The following is a 19,806-nucleotide window of genomic DNA, read 5'->3' as shown; positions in this document are numbered from 1 at the left end:
CATTCAAGGACAAACCCGGCCTATTACAATCACAGAAATATCAGAACTTCTCACCGGGCAAAGCAAGAATATGGATGTGTCCAAAAATAGCACAAGTTCATCTTAAAGGGAAGTGATAAGGTATTTCACTCAAATTAAAATATAATGGATACAGTGGCATATCTTTGCAAGCCCAGAATTTGGGCAGCTGAGCCAAGAGGACAAAGAATACAGGAAAGCCTGGGCTACACAGTGAGACATATAAAAACATAAAAATGGTAACTACGAGGAGGAAAAAAAGAAAAGGAAAGAAAAATTAAAAACATTAGCACCCCCTCCACACAAAGAGCAGAATAATCTTTCATGAAACAGTAAAGAACTTAAAAAAAAGGCAAGTGAGTGGAGAAGACCCCACACTGTTCAAACCACGCTGCCCAGGTACTTCTTCACTTAGTTCAAACCTGCATCCCACTCTCAACTCTACCCGGGATCAACATTTATTAGCTCCCTTCTTCCTGCCCCCTCAGCAAAGCCTGCTCCCATGACTCCATTCAGCTCTCCATGTTCACGCTGTCCCCACTGCCTGGTTTAGAGTCACCCCTATCTATAAATACAAAACTTGTCAGAGCAATATCAGGTAACTTCCTGCCTCCCCATCAGAACCCCACTTCCCTGCCTGAATCCTACCCAGTCTTCAAAGTGAACTTAGCTGACACCACCGTTAACCATTCTTTCTCAAACTGTCCCCACAGGGAATGTGTTCTGAGCTCTCTGTGGTCTGTTCGTTCTTTCCACCATTCTACAACAACACACTGATGAACTGTTTTGTGGTTTTACACAGCTATGGCTACAGAGTACCACATGAGCCTCTCTCATGTCCCACGACCTCCCGTCCCCTATCACCCTTGTGTGCCTGTCTCTTCCCTATCAGTCTCTCCCCCATATTCATGTCCTACGACCTCCCGTCCCGCTACCACCCTTGTGTGCCTGTCTCTTCCCTATCAGTCTCTCCCCCATATTCATGTCCCACAACCTCCCGTCCCCCTATCACCCTTGTGTACCTGTCTCTTCCCTATCAGTCTCTCCCCCATATTCATGTCCCACGACCTCCCGTCCCCCTACCACCCTTGTGTGCCTGTCTCTTCCCTATCAGTCTCTCCCCCATATTCATGTCCCACGACCTCCCGTCCCCTATCACCCTTGTGTGCCTGTCTCTTCCCTATCAGTCTCTCCCCCATATTCATGTCCTACGACCTCCCGTCCCGCTACCACCCTTGTGTACCTGTCTCTTCCCTATCAGTCTCTCCCCCATATTCATGTCCCACGACATCCCGTCCCGCTACCACCCTTGTGTACCTGTCTCTTCCCTATCAGTCTCTCCCCCATATTCATGTCCCACGACCTCCCGTCCCCCTACCACCTTTGTGTGCCTGTCTCTTCCCTATCAGTCTCTCCCCCATATTCATGTCCCACGACCTCCCGTCCCCTATCACCCTTGTGTGCCTGTCTCTTCCCTATCAGTCTCTCCCCCATATTCATGTCCCACTACCTCCTGTCCCCCTATCACCCTTGTGTACCTGTCTCTTCCCTATCAGTCTCTCCCCCATATTCATGCCCATTCATTTTGTTCTGTGATCCAGAGTCTAGCCAGAAGCGTTTGTGTGACTATGGGCTTAAAGCTTTCCATTAGAGCCAGACAGGCTCAACGCCTATTATACAAATGGGGACAATGACCCCAGAATCTACCAATAGTCAACAATTCAGCAGTAAGAGGTGGGTAGGGCCTGCCAGCTCTTCACGGACCCACGAGGGATTGTTCACTGGAACCATTGAGAGTGATCACAGTTATGCTATGTTCACAATCACAATGGTTGTGTCAACTGAAGAGGAAGACATTTGACACGGTTCTTTCCTGGGATTGCCCTCACCCCCTCAGTAAAACTACAACTGAAGGCTGAGAAATATTTTAGTGGAATGCGTAGGGGCTAGAAGCACCCAGATGTCCTTGTGTTTAGCTTTGTTTAGACTGGCGTTGCAGGATTTTTGAACGTCTGTCGGAGAGGTGAACTAAATCTAAAACGACATTCATTTTCATGTCATAAACATCTTGTGCCCATGTGGCAAAGATAATTCTCTACAGTATGTTTTGCACTCCGAGGCTTTGGTCGGGACTCGGCCTATGAGCCTAGCTGTCAGATTTTCCACGCGTGGCATCCTGCTGGTACTAAAGGTACGTTTGGGATTTGGGGGAATTTCAGACATTTCAGTTCAGGTTTTCAGAGGTAGGATGGTTAGTCCACCGCACTATTGTGGTTCCACCAAAGTAGTTACATGGTTCCATTAAGCAAGGGCGGGAGGGTGTGTTTGCTTTCTGTCCTTTCCTTTCCTTTCTAGGAGGGGAGGAGTGCTCTGCCTCGTCCTCTACTGAGAACAGTATTACCAGGAACAGGCGGCAGCTGGCTGAGGATGCCCTTGCCCCCAGTCTCTCTCACCTGCTCCTGCTGCTGCTTGGCCAGCTCCATCTGCTGACGCTGTTTCTCTATCTGCGAGGCAGCCAGCTTCTTCTGCTCATCATGGGCAGCCAGGAGTTGCTCTCGCAGACTGGTCAGCTGGTTGATCATCCCCATGAGCTGCCGTTCTTTCTCAGCAAGGCTCTCGGGAGTCCCTGAGAGGAACATGACAGGAAGACACATGGCAGAATTGAGAAGGCAGCCACGTTTCTGGGAAAGCATTCTGCTGCAGAGGGAACTTGACTGACTACACGTTTGGTGGCGACAGGGAAGGCACACTCCCACCTTCTTTCAGCTTTTTCTTCAGCAATGAAAAGCAACTGCTTTGTTTATCAAAAGTACCAGAACCGGGCTGAGGAGAAGGCTCGGTTCATAAAACGCTTACCCTGCAAGCCCGAGGACCTGAATTTGATCCTTAGCTCGTACCCAAAATGTCAACACAAGAATAAAAATGTACTGTGGGGATGGAGGCAGGAGGATGCTGGGGTTCTTTCTGACAACACTCCAGCCAATCAGCAAGCTCCGGGTTCAGGGATAGAGAGGTTGTACAGTTGAAGTGGAGGGTAAATCAAGGACATCAGGTATCAACTTCTGGTCTCCATAAGCATATGCACACCTGTGCACACAGGCGAGCTCACATAAATGTGCACACACACATGCACACACACGCCAAATGGATGGCAGAATAAGCAGACATTCTGACACTTTCATCATAAATAATCTATAGTTTTTCTACCTTTTATGAGGAAATTACGAATTGCTAGTGCACATCTTTGATTCTTAGGTTCTCTGATGGGCCTGCAGGCGATAAAAGATGCCCGAGCCAGAGTTCTTGATCTTTATTTTTTGTTCTGACTAAAGAGGCAAGACAAAACCAGGGAAAATTAATAGCTGAATTATGATGAGATCAAGGCATTGTCACAGATAGGATCTACCTTTCATTTACCAGAAATATTTGTTTCATTATTCATGAATCTGTGTGAACATACAGGCACATGTGTGCAGGTTCCCCAGCAGTCAGAAGAGAGTTCTGGGTCCTATGGAGTTCCAGGAGGATGAGGGCCACTGATGTAGGTGAGGGGACCTGAACTCTGGTCCTCTGGGAAGAGCAGTGGCATGCTCAGCCACCGAGCCATCCCTCCACTTCCACTGACCAGGAAGATTCAGCATGAGAAATCCTATACTAATATAGAGGGAACACCTTGGCTCTTGGAGTGTAGCCTGGCAACAGAGCACATGTGACAGTGATGGAGGCCTGGGATTATCCCCAGGACCACAAACAAGGACGGAGTTCTAGGGCATAGCCAACTAAGTCTGAGATCATGTTGAGCTACTGTATAAACCAGGACACAGGTGACAAGCAAAGATCCAAGTCTGAGAACACAACAGTCTCCCACTGAGTGGTAAAATGCGGTTGGCAGATGAATATCACCTTAAGTTCACCCAAACTTATACATGGATCTAGAAACAGAGAAGCCACGGCAGTCATTTAAAGGAAGGGCATGGTCCAGATATTTAAAATGCCTGCACATCTAAGTCAGGTTCCAAACGTGATAGTTCAGTAATGGACGCTACACAGCAAGACAGATATGCAGCTAGCTGAATTGTTCTTCTAGAACTCATGTGAGAAACAAGACCCCCAGGGCAAAGCGCTAGCTAACAGTATGGCAGGACACGCTCGTTGGATACACTGTTTGCTCCACACAGGAGACACTAGCCACTGTTTTAATGACACATTTGCCACCTGAATCCATAAGGAGAGAGATCGACTGTGTCCCAGCCGCTCTTGCCGGCCAAGTGAGTCTCTCCTTACAAGTTTATGAGGGAGAAGCACATTTTCAAAGGAAGAATGGCTACAGTCAGCAGATTATCTTCTTGAAAAGAAGGCAAAAAATAAATATCGTTTCTAATGTATTTTCAGGAGCATACAGAAAGTGATTCAGTGTGGATGTAAGGTAGGAATCATTACTTATGATATTTCATTACTGTGTATTCACCATTTCTATGTGTATATGTGCAGGTGTGTGTGTGTGTGTGTGTGTGTGTGACCCACAGGTAGTCTACACATGTGTATGTGTGTATATACGTGTGTACATTGCATGCACAAGTGGAAGCCTGAGGCTAAACTTGGAGGCCTTTTGATAGCACATACCTCTAATTCCATTACTAGGGCAAGGGAAACAGGAGGATCCCTGGGGCTAGCCAGTCCAGATGAATCGCTGAGGTCTAAGTTCAATTATCCATCTGACGTGATAAGAATCAATGCTGTGACACCTGGCTTTTTATGTTGGGTGCTGGGCATCCAAATTCAGGCCCTCAAACTAGTGGGTTAGAATAGGTACTTTACCAACTGAGCCATCTTCTCAGTCCGTATTTATAATGGTTCTCTATTTCAACAGTTAGGACAGTTTATTAATAGAGCACACCAATTAAGATAACATAACTCAGAAAATTGTATTCCATCACAAATGTAGACATCTTACTAAGGAAAATGAGCTATGTGACTCTCCTATGTTAGCATAAAATATACAAATCTCCCCAGGAAGCTTTGTTCCGTGGACATCAAGATGCTGTCTTGATAGTAAAGCCCCAAATCTGAACAAAGTCCAAAGCATGCGCCCTTCGACCAGCAGTAAACATTGTGTCTGAGGATACTCATCATTTCTACGAGACCCTATGGACAAAAATATGTGCCAAGACGCGATAAGAAACATAGATACGAATAAATAACTACTCATATTTAAAAGCCATAAATTATCTAAATGGCAAGTCAGAATGCTACATAACAGCAAGACGTGTACACTGTGGAGTGTTCTGCAGTCATAAGAAAGTTGTTCTAAAGAAGGATGACATGGGATTTCTTGATAGAAGTTCAAGACTTGGATGGAGGTGAGGTGTTTGTATTAACACTCCCCTCCATGTCTGTGTAAGTGCATGTAAGTGCAAGGGGAAAAGACTGAACGCTATTGCACCTCCATGTCTTCAGGAACCATCCTAGGGAGGAGGTTGTACGTTATTTTAGACTTTTCTTTATATTTACATATTTGGTACGTTTCTACAGTTACTTATATTTTCAGAAAATATATCTCACCTAAATAAGCAGCCATATAATTCGAGAGCCAGGGAAGCACAAGTCCACCAGCTCAAGCCAATACAGCACCAGGGTATGGAGATGAATGGTTTTGCTGATGAGATGGGAAAGAGTGTAGCAAAACTTCATGGACTGCCACTAAACTATGCAGATCAAACATATTTCACATCTAAAATCAAATGATTCTAATTTTGTGAACCTTGAGCCTACTCCACTTTGCTTTTCTTCTCTCCAGCACTAAAGATGGCCTCTGGGGCCTTGGGCATTCTCTGTCATGCTCCTCCAAGGGGCTCCACCCCAGCCCCTCACTACTTCTCCAGCTCGTCAATGAACAAACCTACAGCTACTCCCTGTGTGTCCAGGTCACCACTGAGTGCCTGAGACACTATTATATCTTGAATTCCGTTCCTCCCCCACTGTAAGCAAAACAATGGTAAAGGCCTGGCAGACAACAAACCCTTGAACCTTGTCCAGTGAGTGGTATGAAGAAGAACCCCCTCGCTTGTGACTGCTCTCCTGTCAAGTGACCACATTGTTGCTAGGACAGACTAGAGGCTTTCATTTCATAGCTACTGCATAGGATTTCAGGTTGGGTTTGGGAGACTGTAGCCAAGAGGGTAAATTTTTTGCCGTGGGTCTGTTTCTGTGAAACTTTTAGGCTAAAACAAAGGGATAGGTTTGATGGCTGTGCTTTCAAATTCCTTTGTTTTTCACAAAGGCTGTCCAGTGCATAAAAAGGGCTTACAGAGTTCTCTGTGAACAGGAAGAGACTAGCAAAGACTCAAACAACAGTCTAGACTCAAAAAAAAAACGCAAACAAACAATGAACAACAACAAAGAATATTACCGAGGTCCTGGGAGAGCTCCGGGTGCTGCCCTCACTGGAGGGAAAACATTTAGCAGCTAGTGTCTACCCCTCTAAAGCCAGAGCTCCTAGCAGCAAACAGTGTGACACACTGAGAGCCACATTGCACGCTAAGCTCAGTCTCCTCTGAATCGGAGCCGGGAACTTACTCCCCAACTTTCCAGGGCGCCATTGATTCTGGTGTACTAGCTATCAGCGTGTTTTAGCATACCTGGAATCAATGTTCACTGGAAGTCAAAAACACCCTGTGTTATTATTTCCATTTGCTTAACAATCAGGTGAGGGACAGCCCTGCATGCTCATGTAGGTTCCACCAAGGTAATGTGGGTCAGAGGACTTCTTAGTATAATAGAAGAGATCTTGAGGACTGGGCCCAACTCCAGTGCCCCTGCCTCGGGGAGGGACCCAGCCCCAGCCTATCCTGACATGAGGTGTTCCTCTTCATTCTTTGTCCATGTCCTATTGACCCTGGAAATAGCACGCATCTTCTCATGGGTCTTCCTCTCTACCACCACTTGCTGACCCCTGACCTGCCTCTCTCCCATCATCTGTGTAGAAGTTCTCTCTCCTGCATCCCAGAATCCATTGCTTTCCCCAGGAAAACCAACAGTCCGAACAAATGTTCAGTGTCCTAAGCTTGGAAGAGGACATCAAAGCATGTCACACAACTCAGAACAACAAGAATTACCTTACCTCCACTAGATGCAGGAGGGTCCCCCTCATGATTTATATCTCACCAAGGTCTCTAGAAAACTCATAGTTTCCCATAGTCCTCTGAGGGTTGTAGTTATGCAGAGCTGAGCATCAGGGCTTTGTTCTAAGAAACCAGTCTCTAGGTAGATTGTGGCATGTGGGAATTTCGCAAGCTGTACTTGGATAAACTAAGATGACCACAGTATCCCTAGGCAGCAGCATCCCATGGTATCAAGCATCATATTTGTAGCCTCAGTTTGACCACGATAATGGTACCCAAGGAGACAACTGTTTCCCAGGACTGGCTTCTTCCCTTCCTTGAGTCATATCTATAGCACAGCTCCTGTGAGACTCGCCCAGTCCTAAATGTCAGTGCTTGTAGAGGGTTACCCAGGAAAGAATGGTCGCTCATAGCTTAACTCTATATGGAAGAGATAAACAAACACTCGGGCACTCAAGATGAACCTTGAATGGCAGCTCCGCTAGTGACCTCTCTTAAACACTAACATTAAAGAGGTCATCACACCTTGCTTCTTGTCAACCAATATCATGCTCTCTATGTTGTATTCTTATTGACTTTCTGTGTATTGTATTAAAAGTTCTGTAATAGCAGGACATCAATTTATTCTGTGCTATTAACATCTACAAAATGAGGCCTCATGCTTTGTGGATACCTGATATCTGTTAGCTGAATGAACAAAATCAGCCCAAGAATAGTCAAAAGGCTGCACAATTCTATCTACAAGGATGGTACTTTAAGTGATCCTTATTGTATCCGAACAAGCTATTGAAGTGGTTAAAACTAAAAAATACAGAATAAAAGGGGGTCAGAGAGATAACAGCAGTTAGGAGGACCTGCTCCTCTTATAGAGGAGCTGATTTCAGTTCCCAGCACCCACACAGCGCAGCTCGCAACTGCCTGTAATTCTGCAAGAACGAGTGTGCTTAACTGCTGAGCCATCCCCCAGCCCTCAGTAATGATTGTACGTGTTTACTTTTGGGTTTTCATTTAATGTAATGCAAATAACTTCTTTCAAGGTGCTTGCACCCAACTCCTTAATGTCCTTAAAATGCAAAAATCAGTTTTACAAAATATCCCATTATATTTGCTGTATTTGGATTGCACGCAATACCTGTTATATATGCTATGAAAATTTTAATTAACTTATGTGTTATTTTATTTTTATTGTATTGAACGGATGGTTGGCCTCCATGTATGTCTGGTTTTGACAGAGGCCAGAGAGTGCACAGGACTCCTTGGAACTGGAGGTTCCAGGTGATGTGAGCCATCATGTAGGTGCTGGAAATCACACCCTGCTCCTCTAGAGGAGCAGCCATGATATTAACCACTTTGATCTCAGAATCTCACTCAAAGATTCAAACTGGTAGGAAGGTCCACATATGAACAGACTAGAGATGCCAGGATGTGTTACAGGGAGCGCTAGGCACTAACTACTCTGGCTGGAATTTCATGGTGCTCTTCATGTACAGTCTGTCTGGAAGTGTTCTCAATATTTAAAGGTCTTTAGAGATAGTCTATTCTAATGCCATGAAAGATAGACCACTGAGCATCATGCAGAAGGCGCAGGCTATATATACCGCAACACCAGTATGTGGTTTAGGATAATTGGTCTCTGGCTATTATTATTTTTTAACAATCTGTGAACTGGGACAAGATGCCTATCGCAATAATTTTGTGAGGAAGTTGTTTATGGGGTGATAAGCAATAAATACTTAGCATTGACTTCCCTTAAATGAGCAGATGAGGAAATGGAAACCACAAGACAAAGACTGATTTTCCCAGGGTACGTGAAAGAATTGGGGTCACATGACTGCTCGCTGCTGTGGCTTTACTGTTGCCCCCTTACTAGGATTAGCATGAAGCTAGAAGAATCTGGGGACTGAGTATCCAACAGTCCAGATCATATTTTACAAGCTTTGGAAGAATCTGTATCTGCAAGAATACAAATGATGTTATCATTATTTTAACTTTACAACTCAATTCCTCTCAAGCTTATAAACTGTATTAAGCGGCAGGATAACAATGTCTAACATAAGCTCAGATAAAATATGACCTCAGTATTTCCTATCACACCTGAAGCAAGCACATGAAAGACTGTCTTGCGTTCAGTACAACACACACATGTAAAAACCCACACGCAGAACCCTGAGATCTGCCAGAGGAGTTCTCTTCCTGCCCCACATCACGCACTCAGTACAGTGTGCATAAAACCCTACACCCAGCGACCTCTGAGATCTGGTGGCGGCACCCTCTTTCCATCCCTAAGTTTGCTTGTACACCCAATGGTAGGCTGACCACCGGGCAACCAAAAGCGCAGGCGTGTTGCCTTTTCATGCACACTGCAGAGCTGCTTCCCCTGCAATACCCTCTGTGCATCAGACTTTCTTCAGTCTCATGACATTTGAAGATACTTTTTTAGCAGAGGCTGGAGATTGGGCTGAGAGGATTAAAAACATAAACATTTACTTTATTTAGAAGTAAACAACTCTGTGTGATATACCTTACTTCTTTCTTACTCTTCATTAAACATCTTCAGGGTGTGACAGCTCTCACAGGAAGAAACATTCTCAGCCTCTCTGAAACTGCACAGACTTAAAAGCTTCAGGTCAGCGTGCAAATGCCACTCTCACAGGGCAATGCCTTTGACCCTTAAACAACTACAGGGCCTTAAAGATAGGTTTAAGACACCTTTCCAGGTGACACACACACATGAACAGATCAAAATCTTGGCGTTGTTGTATATATGTTTTAAATTTTCAAAATTCTGAATGAGTTAGGTCATTTCTCAGACACAGATCAACTCTGTCTTTGAGACAGGGTCCTTTAATAGCTGGGACTGGTCAAGAAGTCTTGCTTAGCTGGCCCCAGGTGCCAGGGATCTACTTGTCTGCCTCCAAGTGCTGGGGTTACAACCCGGACACCAGGCCCACCCAGCTTAGCTTTCTACTGTAGATTTGGGACCCAATGCAAGCCCTTCACGAGCTACCAAGTTATCTCACCAGGACTTAGATCTTGTCCTTGGGGGGCGGATTTTTGTGACTGACTTCTGTTTTAATCCTGCTCATTTTCAAGTTATTTAATGTCATTTAAACAGAATAATTATCTCTCTCAAGGCACATACTCAATGTGCTTGTCTATTTCAAAAATGTACATCACCTGAGAGATTATCTTAATCCAGGTATTGACTCTACTCCCGTGCTTAATTCCTGAGCTCAAAGTCAATTGTATTGCCCAAAGGATTTTTGACATGAATCCAGAGATGTTCAGTGTTTTCTGCATGCCCCATTGTCTAGAATGAGCAAAAATATGGGTTTGAAATAGTCATATTTTTATATTGTCAAGCTCAGCTGGCATTCCCCTCTACATTATACATACAGCATTTCATGGCCTTAACTAAAAAATTAGAAGTTCTGAGTCCTGTGTAGGCTGAAAATGGATGACCTGTTTAGACTAGTCAGAGTCACCATGGATCCCCAGATACTGTCCTCAGGTGAAGTGCCCTGATCTTTGGTGTCATGAAATTCCACGCTAGCTGAAACAATGTGGGTACCACTGGTAGCCAGCTCTCATCACTTCCCCATCCCCAATTACCGCTGGCCTACAAAAGGCATCTGTCACCCTAGCCACCACTGCTACTCAGAGTTTCTGCTGCAGATGACATAGAAAGTCTCTGAGAGATGCCCAGTGACAACAATATGTCTGAGGAGAAGGGAAGTAACCATTTCCTCAGGCAGCTCCTTGGAGTATAGCATGAGCTGACTGGCTGCCATTGACGGAGCTTTGCAGGCCAACGGTTACGTCAAAACTAGATCCTGGGTACCTTCCGTGTGTGCATGAGAGGGTTAATTCTAGTATATATTAAAAACCTGAATGTGTCACATCTCTGAAGTGCCAGTGTATAAAATGGTATGATACCAGGCAAAATGTTCTGGTGTTTTAAAAAGGGAAAATGAGGGGGTCAGTGCCAAGGCACTGTGGGTAAATGCACTTGCTGCCAAGCCTGGGCTCAAGAGCCTACTTGAAGGAAGGAGGGAACTGACATCTACAAATCCATGGCCTACACAGAAGCATGGGTGCAGATGCTTGTGCACATGTCTGCAAACACTTGCACACATAGTAAAATAAATGTAAAAGCGAGAAATGAGTAACTTTATTCTCTCAAAGGCCAGCAACCTTTACTAACAGTTTCTTGAGAAAAAAAAGTGAGATAGAATCTAAATACAATTACTTATGAACAGCCAATGTATCATATTTATTCTTCCTATGGGAAAAGTTTCCCACTTACTCTCTTTGAATACTTATAGTGAGAAGCACTTTTCATAAACTTCTCCAAGTTGTGACTCTACTAATTTGTCCAAATACCTGCAAAGTATTTCATGGGTCAGCACTGTACAGCTAAATTACTGAAGAAAACAGCACAGACTTGGCTACAGTATTAAATCTACAAGCATTCCCTATCTCCTAACAATCTTTGAAAGTCATTAAGAGTCTACAATCAGTCTCTCCTAATTTGTACCTTTTGTGTTCTAATTTTCTGTAAACCTTTTTTGTACCCTAAGTAATTGACAGAATCTCCTCTTTGTATTTTTTCAGGAGCAATTTGTAATCCCCATTTAGGCAAAACTTTTTTACTTCTTCAAATATTCTTTCTAAATTATCTGCATTTGAGTCAGATAACAAAATGTCATCCATATAATGGTAAAATGTAGAATTAGAAAATTGCTTACGTATTATTTCCAATGACTGATTTACAAAGTATTGGCATAGGGTGGGACTATTGAACATTCCCTGTGGGAGGATGGTCCACTGGTACCTCCTAGTAGGCACTGTGAAAGCAAATTTTCTCGACCCTTTTCTTGTAAAGATATAGTGAAGAAACAATCCTTTAAATCAATAACTATAAGAGGCCACCCTTTTCTTAATAGAGAAGGCAAAGGAATTCCAGACTGTAGAGGGCCCATAGGCTGAATAACCTTGTTGACAACTCTTAGATCTATCACCATTCTCCATTTTCCAGATTTCTTTTTAACAACAAATACAGGGTGAATTTCAAGGGCTGGTTGGTTCTTCAATATGGTGAGCATCTAATTGCTCTAAAGCTTGAGTTTGTCTTCTGTTAAAGGCCATTATTTAACCCATATGGGTTTCTTGGTTAACTATTTTAAAGGCAAGGCTATTAGTAACTCTGAAGGTTTGCTAGTTGTTTTGTGTTCTGTACAGCCTGAATGGCTGATGACCTTCATTTATAATATTTTATAATATCCTTCCCAGAAACATGAGTTTTGGGGACTGCAGGAATGTTGACATGGGTATTCCATTGCTGTAGGAGGTCATGGCCCCATAAATTCACTGCAATATTAGCTACATATGGCATCAGCCTTCCTTTCTGTCCTTCTAGCCCTATGCATTCAACCCACCTCATGCTTTGTTTTACTTGAGATAGGGTTATCAGCAGCACAAATCAGCAGGAAATAGCCTGGAAAACAATGCCTACATTCCATAAAAAAGAACTATGGATATTTTCCTTTGTTCAGAATGTTGGTTACAAGTTGTTATGGATAACAGTAAAGAGAAAAGCTAAACAAAGGATATTAGATTCACAGTTCTTGTTTAAAAAATGGGGGGGGGGAGTGCTGTGGGACAATGGTCTTTTATCCTGTCACTTGATTTATTTTCAATAAAATGCTGATAGGCAGTAGACAGGCAGGAAGTATAGGCAGGGTAACCAGGCAGGAAGTAGAGGTGGGGCAATGAGAATGCTGGGAAGAGGGAAGTGCAGTCTGCAGTTGTGACACAGATGCAGAGGAAGCAAGATGCGGCTGCCTCGACAAGTAAGGTACCAAACCATGTGGCTAACACAGACAAGAATTATGGACTAATGTAAGTTATAAGAATTAATTAATAAGAAGCCTGAGTTACTGGGACAATCAGCTTATGATTAAAGTAGGCCTCTCTGTGATTTCTTTGGGACTTAACTGGTGTGGTAGTTCCTTCTGTCTATGTGTTGATTTTATTGGTTAATGAATAAAGAAACCTGGCTTGGCCTATAGCATGAAAGGAACAAGGCGGAGTTAGGGAAGCCATGGAGCTACCACCAGAGTCAGACATGTCGTAACTTTAGCTGGTAAACCACAGCCACGTGAGGCTACAGAGATTAATAGAAATGGGTTAAATTAAGATGTACAAGTTAGCCAATAAGAAACTAGAGCTAATGGGCCAAGCAGTGATTTAATTAATACAGTTCCTGTAGGATTATTTCGGTCTAAACTAGCCAGGCAGACGGGAACCAACAAGGAGCCTCTCTACCAACACTTAATGGCTGCAGGAACCATGCAGGAAAGAAACCTCAGTCAATAATCCCTATCCCCTTCTTGCCCCAGTCCCCCAACACCTTCTCATATCTCTTCATATCTCTTCTTCAATCTCTCTCTCTGTCTCTCTCTCTCTGTCTCTCTCTCTCTGTCCCCTTTTCCCCTCCCTCTCTCTGATTCCTTTTATCTGAGAGTCAATAAAATTTAAATAAAACTGGCCAAGATAAGCAGAAAGCCCTTCTCCCCATCTAAGATGCAGTAACTGCTGTGGAGCTGGCTACACCACCCTGACCTATGTGAAAGTTCTATTCTAATCTATTATTTAAAATGATCATGGCCAAACCCAGTCATTCAGCACATTCATGTTTTCCTATTTTGAAAGAACATGCAAAGCCCAACCCTTTGGTCTCCCAGCCAGAAACAGTAGACAAATGTGTGAGTCTCACACCTTCCTCTGCCTAGGTTAAAACGGTTGCAGAAACAAGGCAGCCATTGTTCTCTGACTTCTTCTGAGGTGGCAAGAAACCACATTCCTGGGCACTGACCCCCCAAATTCATTTACCCCCAGAGGCAATCTTCTATTGTAGCCTCTGCACCCATGAACAATAACTTGCAATTGTGACTGTCACACACGGTCAACTCAATGCTGTTTTCCCCACTTCACTGGGAAACCTGAGCCGAACACCTAATAACCATCTCCCCTGGCAGAAAAAAAGGCACACAGTTGCTTTCAAAAATGCTTCTGGAAACAGCTTTCTTCTTCTTTAACAGAACCAGAAGACAGTAACTGAACTTGGTCTCTGAATGCAAAGCTTTAAAAACTCGAAATTAAAGACAGAAACTTCTTCTGTGATTGTACTAGAGCATCCTAAAGCAGCCCCCAGGCTAGGCTCAAAGGACAGCAAGGAGCCTCTATCTAAGCTTAGCATCACTGCCTTCAGGGCTTTCAAGTCTGACTTGTGAGGGAAGAGAAGGAGGAACTGGATTGCAAGGCTTGAAGCAGGCACTCCTCTGCCTCCACTCTGGGTGGTTGAGGTCAGTAGTGGAAGACTAGGCAGGGACTGTACGTCCCTCACCTTGGAGGTCATGCTTAAAAATTCCTCAAAAAGGTGAAGGGCTTGATATCCCGGGGTGTTAAGCGTCCCTTTGTGTTCCCCTTAAGTTCTGGAAAGCTCTGAGGAATGCTAATTGTTCATTTCAGTTTCCTTCCAGATAGATGCTGGTCATCAAACTTGTTGAATTCTCCCTCATCTCGCTACCCATTCTCAGCCTCTGAAGCCAGAACAGATGCAGCTTCTAATGACTGACAAACAAGTAAATCACCAATCAAATGGTTTTTCTGGAACCTTCTAAACAGTCAGATATGAAAAAAGAGTTTGCTTATGAACTGTGAAGTTTATTTTCGACAGGTGCTAAATGTAAATTTCAGACATCTAAAATTAATATCAGTATATATGTATATTTCTATCTATATATATGTGTATGTGTATATGTGTATATATATATACATACATATATATGTATATATATATATATATACACACAAATGTTTTGCTTTACTCCAGGATACTTGGAAGGATGGAGGAACAGAGCCTTACAGAAGAGACTGTCACTTCGATTTATACACCACAAAGTCACTTAGACTAGATATGTGCTTATATGTATATATGTATCTACTGATATTAATTGGTAGATGTTTGAACTTTATTTTAGCACCTGTTAAAGACAAGCACCACAGTGCATAAGCAGATGTGATGCTGTTGATGACCAAGCATCTTGACATTCTCAAAGTTAATATTGCTTTAGAATTTAGGACTACAAGTACCACGCTGGCAGCAACAGGGTGCAGTGGGCTGCCCCATACTCTGAGAAGTGCTGCTTTAGAACTAACTGAAAGGGTCATCTGCTTCCATTTCTACATGAGAAAATTAAATCTGCTCCCTTGTTACTGGAAGTTTGTTAAGATATGAATATTCAATGTTTTCTGAAGTCCTCAGAGAGCTTTTATTAGTTGTAATCGCTGACTCCAATAAGTTCAAAGATAATGTGGTAGACACTGACTGGAAACACCCTTGTACTTCGTCTGCCTTGCTCATCGTGATGGGTTCCAGCTGCCCACTCTAAGTATGCATACTTTAGACATAGAATATGAACTGTATTTCTAACCTCACCATGCTGATGATGTATTCGTACCTTTGAAATAAGTCGTGCAAGTCAAAGAAGAGGAGGAGAAGGAGAATAAAGCCAGAGAGAGAGGCTTTGTGCTGTTAAGACAAGAAAACCAAAACCCTATTCTTGATCCTACACAGTGCACAGAGAACACCCAGAGAGACTGGGTCTACTCGCAGCTAGTAGGAAGGCCGGCCGGGGAGCGTGCAGGAAGCAGAGGGCCCGGGACAGAAGTGCTCCAGAAACGCTAAGCCTTACAAACAGCAGCTTCATTTCTGAGCATTCCAGATCAAAGCAGCTCATACTTCCTACCTTTTATTTCTCCGAAGTTCCCTGATCCCATTGCCAGGAGCTTGTCTTTCCAGTCCTTCGAGAGCAGCTTTTCAATACTGGGGGTATCTAAGGAAAGAAAAAAATAAAAGACAGCTATAATCAAACAGGCAGCACTCTTTGCAGCGGGCTCATGGAAACCTGTCTGCTAAGAATAAGGCCATTGCGGTCCTGGCCCCAGTTCATAATGACTTCATCAACAAACTGATAAGAGGGAGTTAAAAGAGAGAGAGTGTGTGTGTGTGCGTGTGTGTGTGCGTGTATGTGTGCGTGTATGTGTGCGTGCGTGTGTGTGTGTGTGTGTGTGTGTGTTTGGTCACCTGCTGTTTCGAAATCATTAGCTTTTTCCCCTTGCAGAACAAAGCCGTGCTAATTCTTTATGATAATGGGCTTGTGCGAACCCACAGCACATTGTTTTAAATTTGGTGGACAAATTCTTGCTATAATGGATGCTTGTCAATTTCAGAGTGTTAGTCTGTAGTCACAAAATAATTATGTTGATAAAATGCGGAGTGAAAAAAAAAGAGGCAAAGAATTAGCCCTTAAACCTGCTGCATGTAATTACGTCTCTCTGTGTGTTTACAGTTCCGTGCACTTTATAATATGTGTAACATTGTGTGGTGGCGACCACCGCGCCGTGGCAAGATTTGTGCGTACACAGTGAACACGGAAAAAAAATAAATAAAAAGCAAGCAAACAAACAAACAAAAAGGTTGACATAAAAGGCGCTGTTCAAAGATGGCCAAATTGGGTGAAGCGAGTGATGTCTCTAATGGAAACGCATTATTTGCTTAGTTCAGATTTGTATCACGCTTTTTGCAAATGCCCCAGGTTGGGACAGGACAGACACATTTTCGAGAGCAAGGTCACGAGTTCCAGAGCGTGGTTTGTGTTTGTAGATCCCTGGCTCGGCCCTCCCCTTTTGTCCTGAGCCTTCGCTCTAAGTAAACACAACTGTAATCAAAGCGGCACACATTAGACTCAGGTGCACACAATGGAGCCCTGCGTCCGTTCCTGTCAGCGTCTGGCCGGGGATGCAGCGACAAAACATTTCAGATCTGTAGTCAGCCTTGGATTCGGTTAGAAAACCAAACAAGCACTCACACTCCCAGAGGGTCAGTGTGCCCTGTGTGCCCTGTGTGCCCCGGGTCTCATCTAATGACAGCGCTACACCCGTCATCCTGGGTCTTAGACACATGTTGCTGTCTGCACCATCACGCATTCTGTTTGTCCCAATGATTATTGGCCCCCCAGGAGGAACAGAAAGGGATGACTTGCTAACTTATCAGAGAGACCGCCTGTCCTGGGGGTTTCAGTGAGGCAGAAGTTAAGGACAGAAGATTTCTGAGATATTGAAAATGATAGGTGGAATTTAAATGGCAAAAGATAATAGTTATTGTTTTAAATCCTGTCCATATATAGGTATATGTACCATGCATGCTATGTGGCTAAAATATATATTTATCTTTGTCACGAAATACCCATTTCTAATTTTCATTATGAAGGAATGAACTTCCTTGTACATTTCCCTAAAATATACAGCCCTGTTTTTTTTTTTTTTAATCTCACCTTTGGAAATGACAATAGCAACGCGGTGGTCAGCCAGAGTGCAGACTGGGGCTGTAGTCGGTGTTTCCACTAGCGTCATGATGTCTAAAGCAAGTTAAAAACCCTTCTGCACTAAACTTCAGTGTGTCTACATTCCCAGTGAGCACTGGGAAAATCAGTTCTTAAACCTTATCAGAGTAGGTCAAACAAACACCACTGTTTCTTTATTCAGAGCTCAAAAAAAAAAAAAAAAAATTGCCTGAGTAGCGTGTAAACAGGGCATGGCCAGTATGGTATTTGTAAGAGAGTTCTGTCAGTCATTAAAAGCTAACAAACCTCTGCAGAGCAGGAATGCGGCAAGAGAAATCCACTGTGGACTAACAATGGCCCCTGAGCCTCCCTGCTCCAGAAAGAGACCTTTTTACTTTTAAGGCTATTGTCTGCCAGGGCCCTGGCAATGCCTTTCCCTTGCAGCTAGACAAAATATCTACTGTCGCCGCCTCATAAAGGGACAGAAGTCTTCTGTCTAAGTTGCAGAGTTAAAGAAACAGCAGCCAGACTTGTGGAACCTGCAGAACGTTCTTGGCCTCCTTATTAACAAGCCTTAAGATATAAGGCTTTCAGAGAGCTGGTTCAAGTTGACTCTTAGCATACAGGACGGAGGGATGAATGGACGGATGAAGGGAGGGATGGATGGAGAGATGAAGGGAGGATGGGAGGGAGACAGGGAGGAAGGGAAGAAAAAGCCCCTTCTGTGTGGCATGGCAAACTTCTCATGGCAGGTAAAGATTGATATTCACCTGTTAAGAAACCAAAGCTTAGGGAAACACAGGACTCGGCCACTGTGAAGCTAAATGCAAATCTCAGCCTGTGGTTTCAGTCATGCACACACATGCTCACACAGACAGACACACCCTCACTTCCTCTGTGGGGAAGCTCCAGTTTCCAGGGGCCACTCAGAACTCCACTAAAGTAAAAATTGCAAAGAATAAATTGAACTTTACAGAATAATGTGTTTGCATGAGTCTTAACTATGGGATTAAAGGCTAGATTTTTTTGAGGGTCTCATTAGCATCAGAATTTAATCTAATTATATGATTTTGCACTATGGAGTTTGCACTGAATGGTTTAAAAAATCCTATGAGCATGTACAATTAAATTACCTCTTTTACTTATAAACCAGAAGACTCCTGAGCTATGAGTGAGAAGCAAACCAGATTGTCACCTATCTATAACAGCAGCTACCTGGAGTAGCTGTGAGGGGTGGGGTCTGTACACCCAGCCTTCGCTTTCAGCTCGCTGCCTGAATTTCTGTCACATAAATAGGGCCGGAAAGCCTACTTCCCACAGTGCACTTCCTGCCATGGTCTCATGCCCTCACAGGCCGTTCCTATAGTCATGCTACGGGATGGCGTCCAGTCATGGGGACAGTCGGGTGCCCTCCAGAGTGACGGAGTTTCTCAGAGAACAGTAAGGAAATCTATGATTAGAAACGGAAAAGACAAAATGGCAAAATCCCAATATTTACAAGCAGCTGTTTTCTCAAGTGTGAATTCAATAAAGGGATGTCTACCACAGCTCTGTAAGTACCATTCACTATTTACGGTGGGAAAAGTTAGAGTGGCTCATTATGCAATATTTTGTTTTCAAAAAGGAGGTTCACTTTTAAAGACACAGAGTTGAGTTGGATGCTGTGACTGTGACTCGTGACTCTTTGCAGCATTAGTAAGCTTCCAAGTTCTGAACTGTTTATTTTTTTCATGGATTTTGTTTGTTTGCTTGGTTTATTTATTTATTTATTGGATAGGGTCTCACTACGTAGACCAGGCTAGCTTCAACTCGCAGAGTTCTGCCTGCCTCTGCCTCCCCAGCTCTGGGATTAAAGGCGTGCGCCACCATGCCTGGGATTAAAGGCGTGCGCCACCATGCCTGGGATTAAAGGCATGCGCCACCATGCCTGGTGTGCATTTCCTATCTTAAAACACTTAGGACTTCATTCTCCTGAGCACTGGTTTCAGGGTTACCCTCAAAACTCACTATTCCCTCAAATACAGTCATTGTTAGAGTCAACAGTGGCTCTGGCAGAATGTCTCAGCTCAAAGAGCCCTGTCAGTCATGACACCTTTGACGGCAGTGTGTGTGTGTAGGTATTCCTTTCCATGTTGTAGCTGAGGCCACTCAGCTTTGCCCAAATCAGATAGTCCAAAGCACAACAGATAGACTATGAATACAGGGCTCTTTCTTCAAGGATTTGTCTTTTTAGAAGAAAACTAACACATGCATGTTAA

The 19,806-nt window shown here is 43.7% G+C and overlaps 1 protein-coding gene across 16 annotated transcripts in view; it reads right to left on the bottom strand.

The window, feature by feature from the left end:
* Positions 1–19,806, bottom strand: part of Sox5 (SRY-box transcription factor 5) — a 998,560-nt gene that overhangs the window by 192,419 nt on the left and 786,335 nt on the right. For all 16 annotated transcript variants that reach the window (XM_075982319.1, XM_075982312.1, XM_075982308.1 and 13 more), the window contains 2 exons: positions 15,953–16,039; positions 2,472–2,644 (listed from right to left, as the gene is read on the bottom strand). In XM_075982319.1, coding sequence (XP_075838434.1) covers positions 2,472–2,644; positions 15,953–16,039 — 260 coding nt within the window. The remainder of the gene's footprint in view (positions 1–2,471; positions 2,645–15,952; positions 16,040–19,806) is intronic.

Source organism: Microtus pennsylvanicus, chromosome 8, assembly GCF_037038515.1.
Source record: "Microtus pennsylvanicus isolate mMicPen1 chromosome 8, mMicPen1.hap1, whole genome shotgun sequence".
Taxonomy (NCBI): Eukaryota; Metazoa; Chordata; class Mammalia; order Rodentia; family Cricetidae; genus Microtus; species Microtus pennsylvanicus.
Note: the sequence above shows the minus strand (reverse complement) of the source record. Positions and strands in the feature narration are given on the sequence as shown.